This window comes from Carcharhinus amblyrhynchos, chromosome 14 (assembly GCF_965287045.1).
Source record: "Carcharhinus amblyrhynchos chromosome 14, sCarAmb.v2.hapA, whole genome shotgun sequence".
In the NCBI taxonomy this organism is placed as follows: domain Eukaryota; kingdom Metazoa; phylum Chordata; class Chondrichthyes; order Carcharhiniformes; family Carcharhinidae; genus Carcharhinus; species Carcharhinus amblyrhynchos.
Genome location: NC_137337.1, coordinates 59571820 through 59592190, shown reverse-complemented (window position 1 = coordinate 59592190; position 20371 = coordinate 59571820). Strand labels below are relative to the sequence as shown.

Below are 20371 nucleotides of genomic sequence, written 5' to 3'. Positions count from 1 at the left end.
TCTGCAGATTTCACCATCTATTTCTCTTCCACAGTTGGAGAATTGGTTTGTACAATCCCATTAAAGTAACAATCCTGATGAAGAATAGAGTGAAAAAGAGAGCCGGTGAGAGAGAGAGAAACCATGATATTGAAGTAGGGAGAGCTGGAGTCTGATAGAGAAATATAGAGACAGAGAGCTTAGGAAGGAGGAAAGTGAAAAAAGGGGCAGAGAGAATCAAAGAATTAATGTTTTTTGGAGAGAGACGAATCACTGTGGACTGAGGTCAGAGTTCACTCACTGAACTCATGTCAGAATTCACTTGCTGTGATCTGAGGTCACAATTCATTTTTTCTGCAGTAATTTAATGACTGTTATTAAATCCCTATTTACAGAGACAAATAGATTGAAATTTGGATTCTCTGAAGAATTCTCGTTGTCTATGGAAGCAAAGATTGATCTATCCCATGGATTTCCCAACAGTGAGACCTGCTCCCATCAACCAGAATTGGAAGGCCATCTTCCCTCTAAAGGAGGATGCCCTAACCCACCGCAAGTATAGGCAACAGCTGCACAGACAGTACATTAAAAATGCATCTCTGAATATGAAATTCTCCCAGGATGTTGTCAACAGCATGCTGTTCTACCGAGTCCCATTCAGAGAGAGGGATGGCAGCAACATGTTTGATCTCTTTCAGGTTGTTGAGCCCCGAGAGGTAAGACATAAACCCCCAAGCAAGCCCAGGCCCCGCCATTTGAAACGAATACCACATCACTGCAAATCTTCGTGCCAAAAATCTAAGCTGGGGGCAGAGGGTCAGGAGGAAATGCTGTCTGCAGACCGTTCTGATTGGAGACTACACCTAGAGGATCTTCACAAGGTCAACACCGTAACTGTGGCAGACTCCTCGTCTGAAAGAAGCAGTCTCACAACACAGACAATGCAGCTGCAAGTAACAGACCAGGGGTCAGAACAGTGGGAAGGCCCACCCAAGAAATTGGCAGAGGCTTCCACTAGCCCAATGCATGAGCAATGGGATGAATACCTGGTAAAAAAGCTAAGCAAGAGGTCAGCACAATGGCTGGTGACCAAGCGGATGCCTCGGGGCCCATCTCGGGTCAGGCTGAACAAACTTCTGCAGGACCATTATGGCTCTGCACATGCTCATGCCCTGGTACAGGAAGAGACCATGACTGCCAGCGACTTCTGCCTTTATGACCAAATCAAAGCCCAGGAGCCCAGTGTGGCTGTGATGACGAAAATGACCAAGACTCCACTGGCTGCCTACTACAGGTATTAACACTGAACAACAAATTCCCAGTGTCTTTTCGTAAAATGTCCCTAGTTAGTGGATACAGGCACCCACAGATTGTGTGTTAACTTTGTTGCGATTATAAAACAGAGGTGGTTATTTGGTCCATTGTGTCTTTGCCAACTCTTTCAATAATGCATTCCAGATTATTGTGAGCGACTGCATTTTAAAAAAAACTCTTGTTATTTTACCAATTACCTTAAATCTTTGTTCTCTGATTACTGATCTCCTTGCCACTAGAAACAGTTTATCTCTATTTACTCCACCACTATCCCTCATTAAACACCACTTTTGAATATTCCATTTAGCTTTCTCTATTCAAAGGAGATCAATCCCATCTTCTATAAAGCTTCCTGTAATGTAAAGCTCTGTTTACACCTGAGCACAGTAAGAATTCTCACAACACCAGGTTAAAGTCCAACAGGTTTATTTGGTAGCACAAGCCACAAGCTTAATATAATATAAGCTTGTGGCTTATGCTACCAAATGAACCTGTTGGACTTTAACCTGGTGTTGTGAGAATTCTTACTGTGCCTACCCCAGTCCAACGCCAGCATCTCCACATTATATCTGTGCAGACAGATGGGGCTTTGGTTTAATGTCTCACCTGAAAGATGGCACCTCTGACAGTGCAAGCAGTGAGCATTGATTTTTGTACTGAAGTCCTGGAGTTTAACTCGAACTCAGAATCCCTGACTCAGATGCGAGTGCTATCAACTGAGCAGTGACTGACATCAAAAAGGAGAATCATAGAAATTCCAGCACTGGAGGAGGCCATCAAACCCAGTGTAGCTTGTCTATGCAATTCTTCAAATTGAGTATCTAATTTCATTTCTCTGCCCTTCCTCATTTCCTAAAAGGGCGAGAATAAATCTGTAAACTTACAGGAACAGCAAATAAATGTGAGAAAAAAAGGTTTAAACACTTATCACTTGCTGGCTGTCGACCTTTTGAGCCGCTATGTTTCAAGAAGATTTTATTTTTTGGGTGAGGAGGTTTCAATGCTACCTTGATTGGAAAGTATTAGCAGTTGTTTTGAAGATTGTGCTCCATGCTTTTTTGTGTTGGAGAGGGGAGATATTTTTCAGCAATAGGATGAGATATTGATAAGAACATCATTTATGGATGGCAAAGTGGTGACTGTGATTGGCTTTCCACAGGGTTCCTGGGTTTCAGCTGAATGAGGACATCCTGGAGGAACCTGGAGCTATAAATCAGACTGCTGCCAACCTGATAGTGAAGCACTTTGAACTCCCTCCAAAGCCCAAGACTGTCCTGAACACAAAGCTTGGGAAGCATGTCTATTACACAGAGAATGTGTTTGAGCAAGAACTGTACACTGGTAATTAGAGGCAGCAGGAACTGCATAACTATTTACAGGATGTGCAAAGAGATAGAGAGTTACACACCTAGAAGTACTGCTAAATAATATAACTTTTATTCACATTCAACACCACATGAAACAATCCAATATTGAATTCTAATGTTTCTAACCCATTCCCATTTCCCCACATTGACTTGGGATTCCGATGGACAAGCTCTTCATTCCATGTTGTGATTCAGGCATTCAATGAATGTGGCATGACCTGTGCCACTTGTGTTGATGTGAACATATGTTTGGTTATGTAACCTGGGGTCAACAATTCCTCCTCTGTCCAATACAGTGTGTATTGGAACTTCAATTGATTTAAAAATGAAAATGTCACACTCAGACATGCCACAGGCTAAAACCTCTCATGCACTTGCACTTAAATCCAAGGTACAGGGGTTTAGCAGCAAGGTAGTACCATAAACTCAAAACATTATTCCTGCATGTAGGCTTATTCAAAAGTCTCAACTCCTCTTTTGAGAAAGATTGTTCCTAAGTTAATGGCCCAGATGTGCTACTGTAGCTGTAGTTTTGGGTTCCTTGAAGTCTTTCTCTCATGCATCAGTGAAGATCATCACCTGAACAGACTAAGGGAGGAACTGCAGACATCTAATCACCAACCAATTGATAGGCCCTTTGTTTGAAGTCAGAATTGTGAAGCAAGCTTATCCAGATGAAGGATGAAAGTAAGTAGTTTGATATCTGGAAAGCGCAGAACCTGAGTATTAAGTTTATGGGCGGCACGGTAGCACAGTGGTTAGCAGTGCTGCTTCACAGCTCCAGGGACCTGGGTTCGATTCCCAGCTCGGGTCACTGTCTGTGTGGAGTTTGCACATTCTCCTTGTGTCTGTGTGGATTTCTTCCGGGTGCTCCAGTTTCCTCCCACAGTCCAAAGATGTGCAGGATAGGTTGATTGACCATGCTAAAATTGCCCCTTAGTGTCCTAAGATGCTTAGATTAGAGAGATTAGTGGGTAATAATATGTAGGGATATGGGGATAGGGCCTGGGTAAGATTGTGGTCGGTGCAGACTCGATGGGCTGAAGGGCCTCTTTCTGCACTGGAGGATTCTATGATCTTTGAAGTTCAGAACCTGTGAATATTAGTGGATAACCTCAGAATGCAGTTGAGGTATCATCAATGTTATGTATTCCTGTTATCACTCAGGGATGTCTCAATGTTTGCCCAGGTTCATTACTGTATACTCTTCACAGATATTTGACGCAATTGTCACCAATCACTTGAGATCAAACAAAGTTTTTTTATTGAGGCCATATTGTTTTCTGCTTATTTCAATAATAATGGGAGAAATTTTCCCAACCTTTTGGAATTGAGGGAAGCAGAAAAATATTGAACACATTGGCCGTCTTCCCGCTCTGACCACTTTTCCCAAGGGCAGGCTATGTGTCGAGATGGCAACCCGCTTACCAGCAGTTGGAAGCCAATTAAAGCCATTCTAGCACTGTGGTGGCGCAACGGTATTGTCACTAGACTAGTACAAAGACCCAGGATAATTCTCTGGAAACCTGGGTGCCAACTCCGATTCCCCCAATGTCAACATTGTTATCAACTTGCGCGCACTCACACTCCCACAGTCCCTCGCACCCATTTACTCACCCTGGCACCATCTCCACCTCGAGTTGCCAGGATTTGTCCTTCTCCAGCCCCTCCAAGGCTTGGCTCTTGGCAGGCCTGTGAACAGGAAAGACTTAGCCCTCCTCAGGCCTGCCAAAACTTGACCCTCCCTGGTTCTGCCAAGACTTGGTCTTTTGCTATTCATGGGCCTGTCAAGACTTGGCCATTCTTGGGCCTGCCAAGATCTCACTTGCTTTGGGCCTGATGTAACCTCACCTTCCCTGGCCCCATCGTGACCTGTCCTCCTTGGGTACGATGCAATCTTGCCCCCCCCCTCAAATCCAACACAACTTTATGCTCCCCTGGCAGGTGGAACTGTATCCTCCTCAAGCCTTATGTGACTTTGCCTTTCCCAGGTCAGATGCAAACTTGTCCTCCTCAGGCCACCAAAACCGTACACCACCTTTGCCCAGTTCCCCAGGCTCCAGCCCCTCCATTGTTTGGCTCCTCGGGCTCCAGCCGTGCCATATCTTCACTTATAGCTAATGTTCACTGCTCCTCCAACCAGACACTGCTTCTCTCCCTCAATTGCGCCTGATATCAACAACAAACGTTGGAGAGAAATGGCCTGTGATTGCAGGAGCAGCCCCATGCAGATTCTTCCATTGAAACTCACCTCTTTGACAGGATTTTGAAAGCTGGCTCAGAAGCCTTGTAGATGAGCATTGGTTCATAAGCCTACCTTGGATGAACCTGCTCGATAATGACAAAGCTAAGAAAAATAGATTGTTTTTATTAAGAATGTCCTTCTCACTGAGGAAGCATCAAGTCAATCAGTATCCAACAACCTACTCTGTAAACGCTGCTCACATTTTGACAGCTGTGACAAATTCTGCCACACCAGCTGAGATAATTAATGTTTTGAAAACAAAACCCCATCTCCCAATGTTAACTTCCTAGATTCAAATTCACATCTTTGCCAAAAACTAACCAAGAATTAACATCTTAATTGGTGTATTTTCAAGCATTCTGTATTTTGTATCAGAACATAAGAACATTAGTAATCAGGCGCAGACATTGGATCTTCTTTGTGATTCAGCTCGTTTATTCTGATGGATTTTCTTGTGTTGAGGGCTATGGTGTTTTCCAACGCTATGCGATGGATATTTTGCTATGTAGTACAAAATATAGAAGACTACTGAATTAAGGTACTGAACAAATCAGAGTCTGCTTTTATTATAATATTCTGGGCTTTCCACTTGTGTATTCTGTGCAAGCAGTAAATGAGCTGGGATCTTGGAGTCAATCGCCTGATTTCCTCAGTTCATTTGAGGGAGATTTTTAAATGGGGAATGTGGGACACCAGTGGAATGGAGCTAAGTTACAATGGAATGAACCCTAACTCATTCTGTAAGTACATCAATAAACAGGAAGCCCCTCTCCCATTCTGTGTGTAAATCATTGAGATGGAGAGGCGTTCACATACTGAGTGGAATTAGTTTAAAAACTGTAAGTCACCCAAAATGTGATAAGAACATAAGAACATAAGAAGTAGGAGCAGGAGTAGGCCATCTAGCCCTTCGAGCCTGCCCCGCCATTCAATAAGATCATGGCTGATCTGAAGTGGCTCAGTTCCACTTTCCTGCTTTCTCCCCATAACCCTTAATTCCCTTGCCTACCAAAAACCTATCTACCCGTGTCTTAAATATATTTAGCGAGGTAGCCTCAACCACTTCAACAGGCAGAGAATTCCAGAGATTCACCACCCTTTGAGTGAAGAAGTTCCTCCTCAACTCTGTTCTAAACTGCCCCCTCCTTATCTTGAGGCTGTGCCCTCTCGTCCTGTTGTCCTTTCTGAGCGGGAACAATCTCTCTACCTTTACCCTATCCATCCCTTTCATTATCTTATACGTCTCTATAAGATCCGCCCCTCGTCCTTCTAAACTCCAACGAGTACAGACCCAGTCTATTTAGTATCTCTTCATAGTCCAACCCCCTCATCTCCGGTATCAGCCTAGTGAACCTCCTCTGCACTCCCTCCAAGGCCAAAATATCCTTGCGCAAGTGCGGCGACCAAAACTGCACACAGTACTCCAGCTGCGGCCTCACCAATGCCCTGTACAGTTGCAGCAAGACCTCCCTGCTTTTATATTCTATCCCCCTCACTATAAAGGCCAGCATCCCATTCACCTTCTTGATCACCTGCTGCACCTGCAAGCTGGGTTTTTGCGACTCATGCACAAGGACCCCCAGGTCCCTCTGCACCGTAGCATGCTGCAGCTTTTCGCCCTTTAAATAGTAATCCCTCCTACTATTATTCCTGCCAAAGTGGATAACCTCACACTTGCTAACATTGTACTCCATCTGCCAGGTCCTCGCCCACTTGCTCAGCCTATCTAGATCTCTCTGCAGACTTTCCACACCCTCCGCACAATTTGCTTTTCCACTTATCTTTGTGTCATCAGCAAATTTCATCACCCTACACTCAGCCCCCTCCTCCAGATTATCTAAATAAATGGTAAATAGCTGAGGCCCCAGCACTGATCCCTGCGGCACTCCACTAGTTACCAACCGCCAATCAGAATAGTGATGAGGCTGTGAAATAAGTTAATGTTCAGGGGGAAGGACAGTGAAGTGGGCAGTATAAATGGGGACGGAAGATAACTCAATCTGCTTTGGAGGTGTGGTGAATATGTAGATTTGATCTATTAGAAAGGGGTTAACTGGTATTTCATGGCTTCGTTCAGATCCTGTTTGTGTCAGGGATGGAATGAAGATGGGTTAGGGATGTTTGGGATCTAAATGTTACCTTTCATCGCTGTATATTAGTGACATGTTTTAAATTTCAGGAGCATCCAACATCGTTCATCACCATGGTGAGAAATACAAGGAGAGAATTATCATGGACAACCTCTCTGAGTATCAAAAACACCTCCAGGAGCGCTTTCCTCAGTTGCCAGAGGAGTGGACAGAGGACAAAGGGAACCAGGACAAACGGCAGACACCTCCAGGTCTGAGCTCCAGTAAAGTTGGGTTGGTAATCCACATGTCTCATTGAATGGCAGAATGCTGACTTCGGACATTATCTTTGACTCTGCTATAAGCTCTAGTCTGTAATCTTGGTGGCCTGTTTATGGCAAGATGAAAAGTATAGTCTCGTACACACCTTTTCTGGGTTTGCTTCCTTGTGTTTTCATTAGACCGACTCCACTTTTAGGCAAGGCCTTTTTTTTAATCCCTTCTCTAGAGCCCCAAAGTCCTTCAAATGGATAGAATGAAAGTGTATAAGTACTCCAAATTTGTGGGAGTACAAGCAGCTGTTTCTGCTGATTTTTTTTCTTCTTACTGCTAAATATCTTGGCTTTTCCAGGTACTGCAACATCATCAACAAATAACACCTTGAAGCTATTTGCAGTGTTTAATGTAAAAAAATCCCAAGGCACTTCACAGAGTCATAATCAAAAAATGGACACTGAAGTAAAGAACAGGATATTAGTTGATATGACCAAGAGGTAGATTTAAAGGAAGGCCTTAAAGAAGGAGATATAAGTGGAGAAATAGAGGGACATAGGGAAGGAATTCCAGGACATGGGGTCCAGGCTATTGACGGCTTCTAATAGTGAAAGGAGTGAAGGATGCACAAGAGGCCAGCACACTGAGGACTTTGTAGAATGGAGAAAGTTACAGATGTGATGGTCAGAAGCTCAGCTGAAATAATGAACAGTCTGATTCAGCCCGGGAATGGCCTAGGAGGGAAATGGAATTGATGTTGAGGGTGTAGGATTTGATTTGGGGGGGGAAGCAGAAGATGATAGCTTTCCTCTCCCCATTTTTAACAAGGAAATTGTGTCTTAGCCAAGACAAAAATGAAGCAATGGAGAGGTCAGTAGGGCTGATTATTTCACAGTATGTCACACCCTCAATTTTATGTAAAGTTTACATTTTGATATTGTCGTCTTGTCAGCATGTGGTTATTATAATGCCTGTTTCAGGTGGGATCCCTGGGCATCAAAAAGTTGCAAAGTCGAAGTGGCAAAAGAGCAGTTTTGGTTTAGTTTGAGCATGAGGGGTTGCGACATTGAATTTGAAAGTTTAGTGCTCATTTTATAGGTGAATTGTAAGTTGAATTTCTGCGCCCTCGATCCTTTTGCTGATTTAGCATCTTGAGCTGTGTGTCTGAGTCCTTACCCTGTGACTGCACGTCTCGTCTTGTTCCCAACTCCCTTCATTCCAGCCATCGACTTATGCAATCACTCTTCCCTAGCTCTCACAAAGTTTCTCTAAAGAACTCCACTTTGCTCCCACTCCATTCTTCCAAAATAAAGACACATATAGGGCTTGATTTTAACTTATTGTAAGCAAATGGGTTTTGAGTGAGTAAAAATGTTGCCCTTTACTGTAGACTTTATTTTGCCCAATCATTGTTTCTCCTGAGGTAGAATCAGGGGTGGCATGGTGGCACAGAGGTTAGCATTGCTGCCTCCAAGCGCTAGGGACCCAGGTTGATTCCCAGCTTGGGTCGCTGTCTGTGTGAAGTTTGCACATTCTCCGTGTGTCTGAGTGGGTTTCCTGCAGTGCTGTGGTTTCCTCCCGCAGTCTGAAAGACATGCTGGTTAGGTGGAATGGCCATGCTAAATTCTCCTCAGTGTACTTGGGGAGTGTGGCAGCTAGGGGATTTTCACACTAAACTTCTTTGAAGTGTGAATGTAAGCCTAATTGTGAAAGATATATAAACTCTAACTTTTATACAGCATAGAAGATGTGCAATAGTCCTACTATCCTGCTCTTTCCTGACAGCCCTGCAATTTCTTCCTCATTAACTATATATTTAATTCTCTCTTGAAATTAGTAGCGAATCAGCTTCTAGCAGCCCTTCAGGCAGTACACTCTAGATCAGGAGTGTCCAAACTAAGGCCCGTGGGCCACATCCGGCCGGCAGCAGGCTGCATCCGGATCAGAGTTTGGGGACCGCTGCTCTAGATCATCAAAACACACAACAACAAAAAGACTTCTCTCCTTTGGTTTTTCTGACAATTACCTTAAACCTGTGTCCTTTGGTTACTGACTTTCATGCCAAAAGGATCAGTTTCTCCTTATTCATTGGATGAAAACCCTAATTTTAAACAGTACTAGCAAGTTCTCCCCTCCTTGATCTTCACTACTTTTAGGAGAATAAATCCAACTTTTCAATCTCTCCACGTAACTAAAATTCCTCATCCCTGGTGCCACTATAGCAAATCTTTTAACCTTCTCCAAGACCCTGACATACTTCATAAAGTTCCAAAATTGGACACAGTACTCCAACTGAGCCTAACCGGTGTTTTATAAAGGTTTAGCAATAGATGTCCTCTGTGTGAGTGGCAGAATGAAGAAGGCAGTTGTGTTGCAGCTTTCAGGTAGTGCATCCTCCAAGAATGGAAAACAGCTTTGTTGATGCTCAACTTGTTTCTGCCAGAAAGCTAATGAAATAACTGATTCCATCTTTACTCATGCAGTATCCAAGAGGATAACAAAAGGCTTGAGGAAGTGGACAGCTCTGCCTACCTTGGCTGATTACACTGCAGAGCAAGGACTGAGACTGCCAGTCTACAACTCGGTGAAAAAAAAAGTGAAAAGATCTTTTAAAACACGAGAAGACCTGCAAGTGGTTCGCAACATGGTCACAGAATGGATCAAAGCTTGGCACATCTGTAAGTTCTGTTCACAGAAAATTTAAAATGATTTCCCCCAATTTTCTATGTTTTTCCTCTAAACTGCTGAGAGCACTGAGTGTCAAATGTTCTGCAGGCACTGACTATATTTTGGGGTAGTTTTTTTTTATATATGTTGCCCAGTTTTGAACTGCTAGATCTGTTCTCAACCTGTCCCATTTAACATGGTGATGGTATTATGCAATACAAGGCAGGACTTGATCTAAACCAATGCCCACATGTGGGTTGGAATTCAGTTCATGGCAGATGGTTAAGGATGGCGGGTTCCTTCCCCAAAAGAATTGAATCATATGGGTTTTTATGATAATCTAAAAGCTTCATGGTCACATTCACCATAGTTGAAATACTTTCCCCAGGATGTTTTTATTATTCAAGGGAATGGACATTTGTTGCAAATTCTGAATTAATTCTTTAAATGAATTAGCATTTATAGAATCCTTACTACAGTCAGAATCAGCGCTATGGATCCCTTACCCCAGTGAGAGTCAGTGACTATGGAACCTGTTTTATACGTTGCACTATGAGGGTAAAAGAAAGTGGAGTCACAGCACATTGGTTGGTTGCATTAAACAAGGTAGGTTTATTGAGAAGTTGTTCACTGTGTGAAGGCTAGGGCTCGATTGACTAAATGCCGTGAAGCAGTCGATGGTGCCACAACCTAAACACGTGACTAGACTCTTAAAGTGGCAGCCTAACAACACAACGATTGTCCAAATATACAGCAGAACCCATACCCCAGCGAAAGTCAGTGTGTCTGGTACCCGTATGCCAGTGAGAATCAGTATGTGTGGAATCCATATTTCAGTGACAGTCAGCATCTGTGGAACCCATGCCCCAGTGAGAGTCAGTGACCATGGAATCAATATCCCAGTGAGAGTGAGTGTGTGCGGAACCCATATCCCAGTGAGAGTGAGTGTGTGTGGAACCCATATCCCAGTGAGAGTGAGTGTGTGTGGAACACATTTCCCACTGAGTGTGTGTGGAACCCATTTCCCGCTGAGTGTGTGTGGAACCCATTTCCCACTGAGCGTGTGTGTGGAACCCTTACCCCAATGAGAATAAGTGCCTGTGAAACCTTCACCCCAGTGAGAGTCAGTGCCTGTGAAACCTGTACCCCAGTGAGAGTCAGTGCTTCTGAAACCTTCACCCCAGTGAGAGTCAGTGCCTGTGAAACCTGTACCCCAGTGAGAGTCAGTGCTTCTGAAACCTGAACCCCAGTGAGAGTCAGTGCCTGTGAGACCTGTACCCCAGTGAGACTCGGTGTCTGTGAAATCTGTACCCCAGTGAGAGTCAGTGTCTGTGAAATCTGTACCCCAGTGAGAGTCAGTGCCTTTGGAACCTGTACCCCAATAGTGTTAGCACCCATGCAATCCATAACCCAGCAAGGGTTACTCAGCAGCAACCTACTCACTGATGTTCAGTTTGGGTTCTGTTAAGGCCACTGAGCTCCTGACTGCATTTCAGATCCTTGGTTCAAACATGGACAACGGAGATGAATTTCAGAAGTGAATTCACAGTAACTGGCCTTGATATGAAGGCAGTGTTTGACTGAGTGTGGCATCAAGGAGCCCCAGCAAAACTGAGATCAGGGAGAATCAAGGGTGGGAACTCTCTGTTCGTTGGAATCATACATAATGTAAAGGAAGATGGCTGTGCTTGTTGGTCAGTTGTCTCAATATCAGGACATCGCTAGTGTCTCAGGCCCAGACATCTTCAGCTGCTTCATCAATGACCTTTCTTCTAATATAAGATCAGATGTGGAGATGTTCACTTGTGATTGCCCACTTTTCAGCACCATTTGCCACCCCATGACACTGAAGCAGTCTGTGCCCTTATGCAGCAAGACGTGGACAACATTCAGGCTTGGGCTGATTCGTAGCCAGTAACATTGCATCACGCAAGTGAAGTTGCAATTCTGGTGGGTTCCTTGCATAAGACATCAAAGAGCCCTAGAATCCCTTTAAAGTGGCAGGCAATGCGGCAAGATGAGATTGCTGCACACACAATATGCAGGCAATAGTTGGAAGCTTCCAGATAAACTGGCTTTGAGGGGCTGAGACTTGTTGCAGATTATTTTGTTACTCTGAAGTTCTACTGTCTTGCAGGCTGGAGGTGGATCAGCAGACTGCTTGTTTCTGATCTCTGAACATAACGCAGAGATTTCAAAATGGTCATGTCATGTGACTTCCTTCTTCCACTATGATTTCATAAAGGGATGTTTACCTGGTCAACACATAAGAACATAAGAACATAAGAAATAGGAGCAGGAGTAGGCCATCTAGCCCTTCGAGCCTGCCCCGCCATTCAATAAGATCATGGCTGATCTGTCGCTGCTCAGTTCCACTTTCCCACCCTCTCCCCATAACCCTTAATCCCCTCTCTTATCAAAAACCCATCAACCCGCATCTTAAAAATATTTAGCGAGGCAGCCTCCACCACTTCAACGGGCAGAGAATTCCAGAGATTCACCACCCTTTGAGTGAAGAAGTTCCTCCTCAACTCCGTTCTAAACCGCCCCCCTTTTATCTTGAGGCTGTGCCCCCTAGTCCTACTGTCTTTTTTGAGCGGGAAGAGTCTCTCCACCTCTATCCTATCCATCCCATTCATCATCTTATACGTCTCAATGAGATCTCCCCTCATTCTTCTAAACTCTAACGAGTACAAGCCTAATCTATTCAGCCTCTCCTCATAGCTCAACCCCCTCAACTCTGGAATCAGCCTAGTAAACCTCCTCTGCACTCCCTCCAAGGCCAAAATATCCTTGCGTAAGTGCGGCACCCAAAACTGCACACAGTACTCCAGCTGCGGCCTCACCAGTGCCCTATACAGCCGCAGCAAGACCTCCCTACTTTTATATTCAATCCCCCTCGCTATGAAGGCCAGCATCCCATTCGCCTTCCTGACCACCTGCTGCACCTGCAAGCTGGGTTTTTGCGACTCATGCACAAGGACCCCGAGGTCCCTCTGCACCGTCGCCTGCTGCAGTTTTTCGCCCCGTAAGTAATAGTCCTTCCTACCATTCTTCCTACCAAAGTGGACCACCTCACACTTGCCAACATTAAATTCCATTTGCCATTTCCTGGCCCATTCGCCCAGCCTATCTAGATCCTTCTGCAGACTCTCCACACCCTCCGCACAATTTGCCGTTCCCCTAAACTATTAACAAACCAAATAAATCCCTTCTAACTAGTAACTATTCCTGGATAAAACAAGATTGTAATGGAATGCTGTTCAAATAAATACAATTCCCACTCATTAACAAAGTAGAATTTAGTCTCTCTTCAAATTACAACCAGGTTTTGAGTCTTCAGGAATATTCTGGGCCTTCTCTGTTGATTCTTCTGTCTGGAACTTATTTCTTCTTTGGTACCTTTACTATCAAATGGTGCTTTACCTAAGATGAAGCTAAGAGAGCCAGCGATTCTCTCTCTCCTGAGGGTGAGAGAGAGAGAGAGAGTTGAAAGCTGAGAGCTGTTGGCTCTGGCAGGTGGCAGTTGCTCTCCTCCTTTGTTCCGTTACACTCTTCTTTTATACCCATGACATATCAATAATTCCCACAATAAGATTGGCCCTAGGTTGTCAAAACCATCAGATTTAAATTTAATGGGTTTTTGGTATCTAAGTGCCTGATTCAAATTGATTGGCTAAATTCAAAAACCAGTTGTCTTGGCAAAAACTGCTGCTGGGCCTTTTGATATAAATGTTTCAGTTTGGGGCTGTCTGTGTACTTTCATATTATATCTCCAAGCACAGAAAAAAGCACCAGCTTTTAAAGGGACCGTACAATGCTTTCTTCCCTCACATTTTAGAATTTTGCAAACACCAAATTCTAATTTCCTAGCTCCCAATTTACAATTACTCTATCCAACTTCGCAACAGTGAGATGGTGGCTGTTAAAATCACTGGTTTCTTACAATGAGATTCCATGAGGATGAGGATGGAACTCTTGTCCTTCCAGCTGCTTCTGGAAATTTCCAGAAATTAGTCAATCATGTGAATCATGTGACCTGTAACAACCAGCTTTTGGATCAGCAAAGCCCATTTTTAAATAGGCAAAAATAAGAAATTTCTTTTACACAGTTTATGCTTCCTTTCATGTCTTGCTGACATGTCAGGTATGAGTTCTACATGTGCTGACACTTGCTGGGGTATGGGTTCTATAGGTGCTGACTCTTGTTGGAATATGCCATTCACTGGTACTGACTCTTGCTGGTACAAGTTCCACATGCGCTGACTACTGGGGGGCCTTGAACTGGGTCTCGACAATCTCAAGTGTGATATGATAAAGCAGAGTTGATTCCCCCCCGTTTGAGAACTAACCGAAACACCCAAAGAGGAGTACCTCACCTATAATCTGTAAAAGGTATTTTGTGAAATGGTGTGACTTGCTTTCAGCAACTCCTAGTGGTTAAATAGGCACTGACTCGTGCTGGGTTTATGCATTCCATTAGCGTTGACTCTTCCTGGAGTTACACATTTTACAGGTGTTGACTCTGACTGAGGCACAGGTCCCACAGATGCTGACTAGCTGGGTTATGGGTTTCACAAACACTAATTCCTATTATGTTAGATTTCATTATTTGTGTCTCTCAATGTTCGGGTTCCAGAAGTGCTGCCTCATTCAAAGAATTAATTCAGAATTTGCAACCAATATACATTCCTTTTTACAAAGGAGAGTACAAAGAGATGAGGGAGGCATTGGCTAAGGTAGACTGGGAGTAAAAGCTTTATGATGGGACAATTGAGGAACAGTGGAGGACTTTCAAAGCGATCTTTCACACCACTCAGTGAAAGTATATACTAGTGGTCAGGAAGAACTATAGAAAAAGCAGAAATCAGCCATGGATATTTAAGGAAATAAAGAAGGGTATCAAATAGAAAGAAAAGGCATACAAGATTAGTGGGAAACTAGAGGATTGAGAAATCTTTAAAGGCCAACAGAAAGCCATGATAAAAGCTATAAAGATAAGTAAACTGGATTATGAGAGTAAACTAGCTCAGAATATAAAAACAGATAGCCAAAAGTTTCTACAAATATATAAAACAAAAAAAGAGTGGCTAAAGTAAACATTGGTCCTTTACAGGATGAGAAGGGGGATGTAATAACTGGAAATGAGAAAACGGTTGAGGCATTGAACAGGCATTTTGTGTCAGTCTTCACAGTGGAAGATACAAATAACATGCCAAAAATTAATGACAGGAAGGCTATGGTAGGTGATGACCTAAAAACTAACATTATCATGAAAAAGGTAGCATTGGGCAAGCTAATGGCACTAAATGTAAACAAGTCTCCTGGCCCTGATGGAATGCATCCCAGGATACTAAAAGAAATGGCGGGGGAAATAGCAAATGCACTAGTGGTAACTTATCAAAATTCGTTGGACTCTGGGGTGGTTCCTGCAGATTGGAAAACAGCAAATGTGACGCCACTGTTTGAAAAAGGAGGTAGACAAAAGGTGGGTAACTATAGGCCGGTTAACTTAACTTCTGTAGTAGGGAAAATGTTTAAATCTATTGTCAAGAAAGAAATAGTGAGATATCTGGATATAAGTTGTCCCATTGGTAAGATGCAGCATGGTGGGTTCATGAAGAGCAGGTCATGTTTGAATAATTTGATGGAATTCTTTGAGAACATTACATGTGCAGTGGACAATGGGGAACCTGTGGATGTGGTGTATCTGGATTTTCAGAAGGCATTTGACAAGCTGCCGCACCAAAGACTGCTATATAAGATAAAGGTGCACGGTGTTATGGGTAATGTATTAACATGGATAAAGGATTGGTTAGCTAACGGAAAGCAAAGAGTGGGGTTAAATGGCTTTTTTTCTGGTTAGCCATCAGTGACTAGTGGTGTGCCTCAGGGATCGGTGTTGGGACCGCAATTGTTTACGATTTACATCGATAATTTGGAGTTGGGGACCAAGCGTAGTGTGTCAAAATTCGCAAATGACACTAAAATGGGTGGAAGAGCAAAGTGTGCAGAGGATGCTGGAAGTCTGCAAAGGGATATAGATAGTCTGAGTGAGTGGGTTAGGTCCTGGCAGATGGAGTACAATGTTGGTAAATGTGAGGTTACCCATTTTGGTCGGAATAACAGCAAGTGGACTATTACTTAGATGGTAAAAAATTGCAGCATGCTGCTGTGCAAAGGGATCTTGTGCAAGAATCACAAGGAATAGGTTTGCAGGTGCAGCAGATAATTAAGAAGGCAAATGGAATTTCGTTCTTCATTGTTAGAGGCATGGAGTTTAAAGACAGTGAAGTTATGTTGCAGCTGTTAAGGGTGCTGGAGAGGCCACACCTGGAATACTGTGTACAGTACAGGGATATACTGGCACTGGAGGGGGTGCAGAGGAGATTCACTAGGTTGATTCCGGAGTTGAGAGAGTTGGCTTATGAGGAGAGACTAAATAGACTGGGGCTATATTCATTGGAATTTGGAAGAATGAGGGGAGATCTTATAGAAACATATAAGATTATGAAGGAAATAGATAAGATAAAAGCTGAGAAGTTGTTTCCACTGGCAGGAGAAACTAGAACTAGGGGGCATAGCCTCAAAATAAGGGGGAGCAGATTTAGGACCGAGTTGAGGAAGAACTTCACACAAGGGTTGTGAATCTGTGGAATTCCCTGCTCAATGAAGCAGTTGTGGCTACCTCATTGAATGTTTTTAAGGCAAGGATAGATAAATTTTTGAACAGTAAAGAAATTAAGGGTTAAGTGAGTGGGTGGGTAAATGGAGCTGAGTTCATGAAAAGATCAGCTATGATCTTATTGAATGGCAATAAGACTCGAGGCTCAAGGGGTCAGATGGTCTACTCCTGCCCCTAGTTCTTATGTTCTTATATTCTTATGTTCTTTACAGAACAAAAGCCCAATAGGAAAAGTGTTCCAACATTGGCTAATCAGAAAAGTTAAAAGTCTTATATGATGAAAAGGTTTTCAATGACCTATGTTTGCCCATTTTCAGTTTGGACTTCTGATTCTGCCTGAAGCAAAATGGCTAGGGCAATCTCTCCGGGGTAAGTTCAATGAGTGCAGGAGAGTCAAAGGAGAGAGAGGACATCCACACCTTTTTGACATTAGTTGCCATATATAGATAATCTTTTAAAGGTCTTAAGTCTTTTACTAAATGAGTGTGGATGAATGAGTAGGTCGATGGATGAGTAAGTGGGTGACCGAAGAGGTAAATGGGTCAGGTGTGAAATCAGTTCAGTGGAGGTGGGTAGTTGGGTTGGGAGGCATGTAAGATCCGGTGGGCATTTGGGTCAGAGAGGTAATTGGAGGAAGTAGTAATGGGAAAGAGAGAGTGAGTGACCAATTTTCGCAGAGTGGGGAGCACCACAGTTGTGGTATTCGGTTCCGTCATATTGGCTGATTGTATCAGGGTAAGTCCCATGTATTTGGTCCCTGAGCTCATTTTTGGAGAGGATTCAGGTCAACAAAAATTGACCCATCAGAAATCTAAACCTCACAAGCATAGACTTCTGCAGGGTTTTGATGCACTATGGCAACTTAAGTCCAGATTTTGATGCTCTGGAAATCAGACGATTTGGGCCAATATTGCCAAAAAGAGTAGTAAGCCTGAAGATTGGGAGAATTTTAGAATTCATCCATGAAATTGATCAAGAAAAAAATAATGGTCTGTGTTGAGAGTCTGAAATTGGGTCTATACTCTCTGGGGTTTAAAGAAATGACAGGTGATCTCATTGTAACATCCAAGATTGAAATGGTTTTCAAGTTGACCTGATCGACTTCAGATCAGCCATGATCTCATTGAATGGCGGGGCAGGCTCGAAGGGCTAGATGGCCTACTCCTGCTCCTAATTCTTATGTTCTTATGGCTTGATTGGGTGGACATTGAGATATTCCCATGGCTCAGGAATCTGGAACATGGATTTAGTCTCAAGACATTTCATTGTTTTTTTTTCTAAAAGCTAAAGTTAGGACTGAGATGAGGAGAAATTTCTTCGCTCAAAAGGTGTAAATCTTAGGAATTCTCTACTCAAGGGTTGTGGATCCTCCATTGTTGAATATTTTTATGGAAAGAGATTTTTGGTTACTCGGGCAATTGCGGTATATGGGCTACAGATGGGATAGTGGGATTGAGGCAGAAAATCATATTGAATGGTGGAGCAGGCTCAAGAGACTGTATGATTAGTTCCTGTTCATATCTCTCATGTAATAGAATCTGAAAGGTTAGCAAGAGTCACAAGAACGGATTGTACAAGTTTCTCTAGGTCTGTTAGAAAGAAGAGGTTAGTGAGAATAACTGTTGGCCCATTGCAAGCAGAAACAAAATAATGAGGAATAGAGAAGTGGCAGGGAATTTTTGTGTCTGCCTTCTCATTAGGGGATACAAAAAGTATTTTAGAAATAGTTGAAAATCAAGGTCTCAAAGAAAAGAAGAAGTATGGGATATTACCATTTGTAAAGAAATAGTGTTGGCAAAATTAGTTAGACTTAAGTTGACAAATCACTGGGCCTGATGAACTTCACCCTTCAGTTTTCAAATAGGTGACTACAGAGTGGATGTTTTTGTTTTGATCTTCCAGAATTCCATAGATTCTTGAAGGGTTCAATGGAATGTAAAGTAGCAAATATAACTCTATCTTTCGAAAAAGAAAACCTATAGACCAGTTAACCTGACATCAGCGGTGGGGTAAATGCTAGAACCTATTGTTAGCAACATGGTAACAGAGTGTTTAAGAGAATTGCAATTGATTCGGCTTAGTCAACTGGATTTATGGGTGGGAATACAGGGGTTTTCCCTGCTTTTTGTTGGGCAAATTGAGTGGAATGAACCTCTGGGACTCTGTGCATAATAGAGGTTCATTCCAGAGAAGGGGGGGTGGGAGGCTTCCATGTCTCCTTCCTCACTCCTATGTCCAGCCCAACCTCTTCTCCCCTCCGCCCCCCTCTCCACCCCACCCCACTGATCAAATGCAGAGGGTTACCTCCTCACCACACCACCACAGGTCTGTCCTGCCCCTATTAGGCCCCCTTGGAATTGCCAGGCTGACACTGCCCAAGGTGCACCCCTGTCTGTCCCTGACCTTCCGGCGGTTCTCAATGGCCTCTGACCCTACCAGAGGGGTTATCATGCCTGGTTCCTGTTGATGGGGACCAGCTTTAATCCACGTTAATGGGAACCTCTCCCAGTGGGGTGGGAAACATTAGTGAGCCCAGGTCAATATGGTAATCAGCCTCATGCTGATTACCTCCCAAAAAATGGCCTGGGAGACTTGTGATTGGCCAGATGTCCGTCACAAGTCCCGCTACAGGCCCTCCACTGATACCTCTCAGGTCCGCTGTGGCACTCGAGAATCACCCCATTTTGTAAGATAACTAGCAGTATAGGTAAGGCAGAACCAATGGATGTGTTGAATTTAGATTTTCAAAAAGTATTTGACAAGGTGCCACACAGGGTTATTATTTCAGAATTAGAGTTCACGGGATTGAGGCAAATATATTAGAATGGGCTAAGGAGTTCTGTTATGAATTTGAGTTTGTAAAGATGTAAAGAATGTTTGTAAAGAATGTAAAATACTAAAAGGAGAACAACAGTGCATGATTCTTTAAAAAGCTGGTTTTGGGTTCAATGCTGAGATGTTTAAAATGCAGAAGCATACAGGGTACAAAGATGGCAACATTTGTTGCTGGGACCATAACATCAGGGTTTCCTTGGTAACAGAATCTGTAGGTTTTTGCATTCTGACAGCCTATGAGTTTAAAGAAGACACTCAGCTAATAACCTATCAGTTTAAAGAAGGCACTCAGTGATTAGGAACCTATCAAACTTGAATTTGATGTTGTTGTCAATCTCAGGTCAATCCAGATCCAGAATGAATAGGTCATCAGGAGTATAAACAAGAACTCAACTGCCTGACTACAGTTCAGTTCAGTTGAGTTCACTTGAGAGTCAGTTAGAACAGAAGGCCATCTCTGGAGCAGTTCTCCACCCTGCCACCTAAAAGAGTTACCTCGGAAGAGAATTCTCCATCTAGCTAACAACAGGATATCAAATCAGAAAGATCTTACTGACAGTGAAATCACCAGAAGAGAACTCCAAGTCTTTTCCAATCAGACCTGGTTGTATATAGTTTTTTGAGAGTGACTAAGATTCTGTTATTACTGTTTTGGTACTGAATTGTCCTTGTCTTTATTTGAACAGCATTTCAGTTGAACCATCCTTTAATTAAAATGTTACTGGTTTAGTTAAAGTTCCTGGTTGGTTGAACAAAATAACTTGTTAATTATTCACTTAAAGCGAGCGTCAGATATTTATATTAACAAACCTCTAAATGTTAAAGTGGAACAGTTAACACCTTCCCAAACTCTTTTACCAGGACCAAACACTTTTACCAGACTATGAAGTAAGGGAAAGGGGGTTAACCTTTGCAACGTAACAGTACTTAATGGGTA

The 20371-nt window shown here is 43.1% G+C and overlaps 1 protein-coding gene across 2 annotated transcripts in view; it reads left to right on the top strand.

Moving 5' to 3' along the window:
* Positions 1 to 412: 412 nt before the first annotated feature.
* Positions 413 to 20371, top strand: part of heatr4 (HEAT repeat containing 4) — a 70804-nt gene continuing 50845 nt past the window's right edge. For both annotated transcript variants that reach the window (XR_013888526.1, XM_080202014.1), the window contains exons 1-4: positions 413 to 1273; positions 2453 to 2634; positions 7085 to 7246; positions 9731 to 9925. Coding sequence is in view for 1 of the 2 variants with exons in the window: in XM_080202014.1 (XP_080058140.1) it covers positions 447 to 1273; positions 2453 to 2634; positions 7085 to 7246; positions 9731 to 9925 (1366 nt within the window). In the remaining variant the exon portion in view is untranslated. The remainder of the gene's footprint in view (positions 1274 to 2452; positions 2635 to 7084; positions 7247 to 9730; positions 9926 to 20371) is intronic.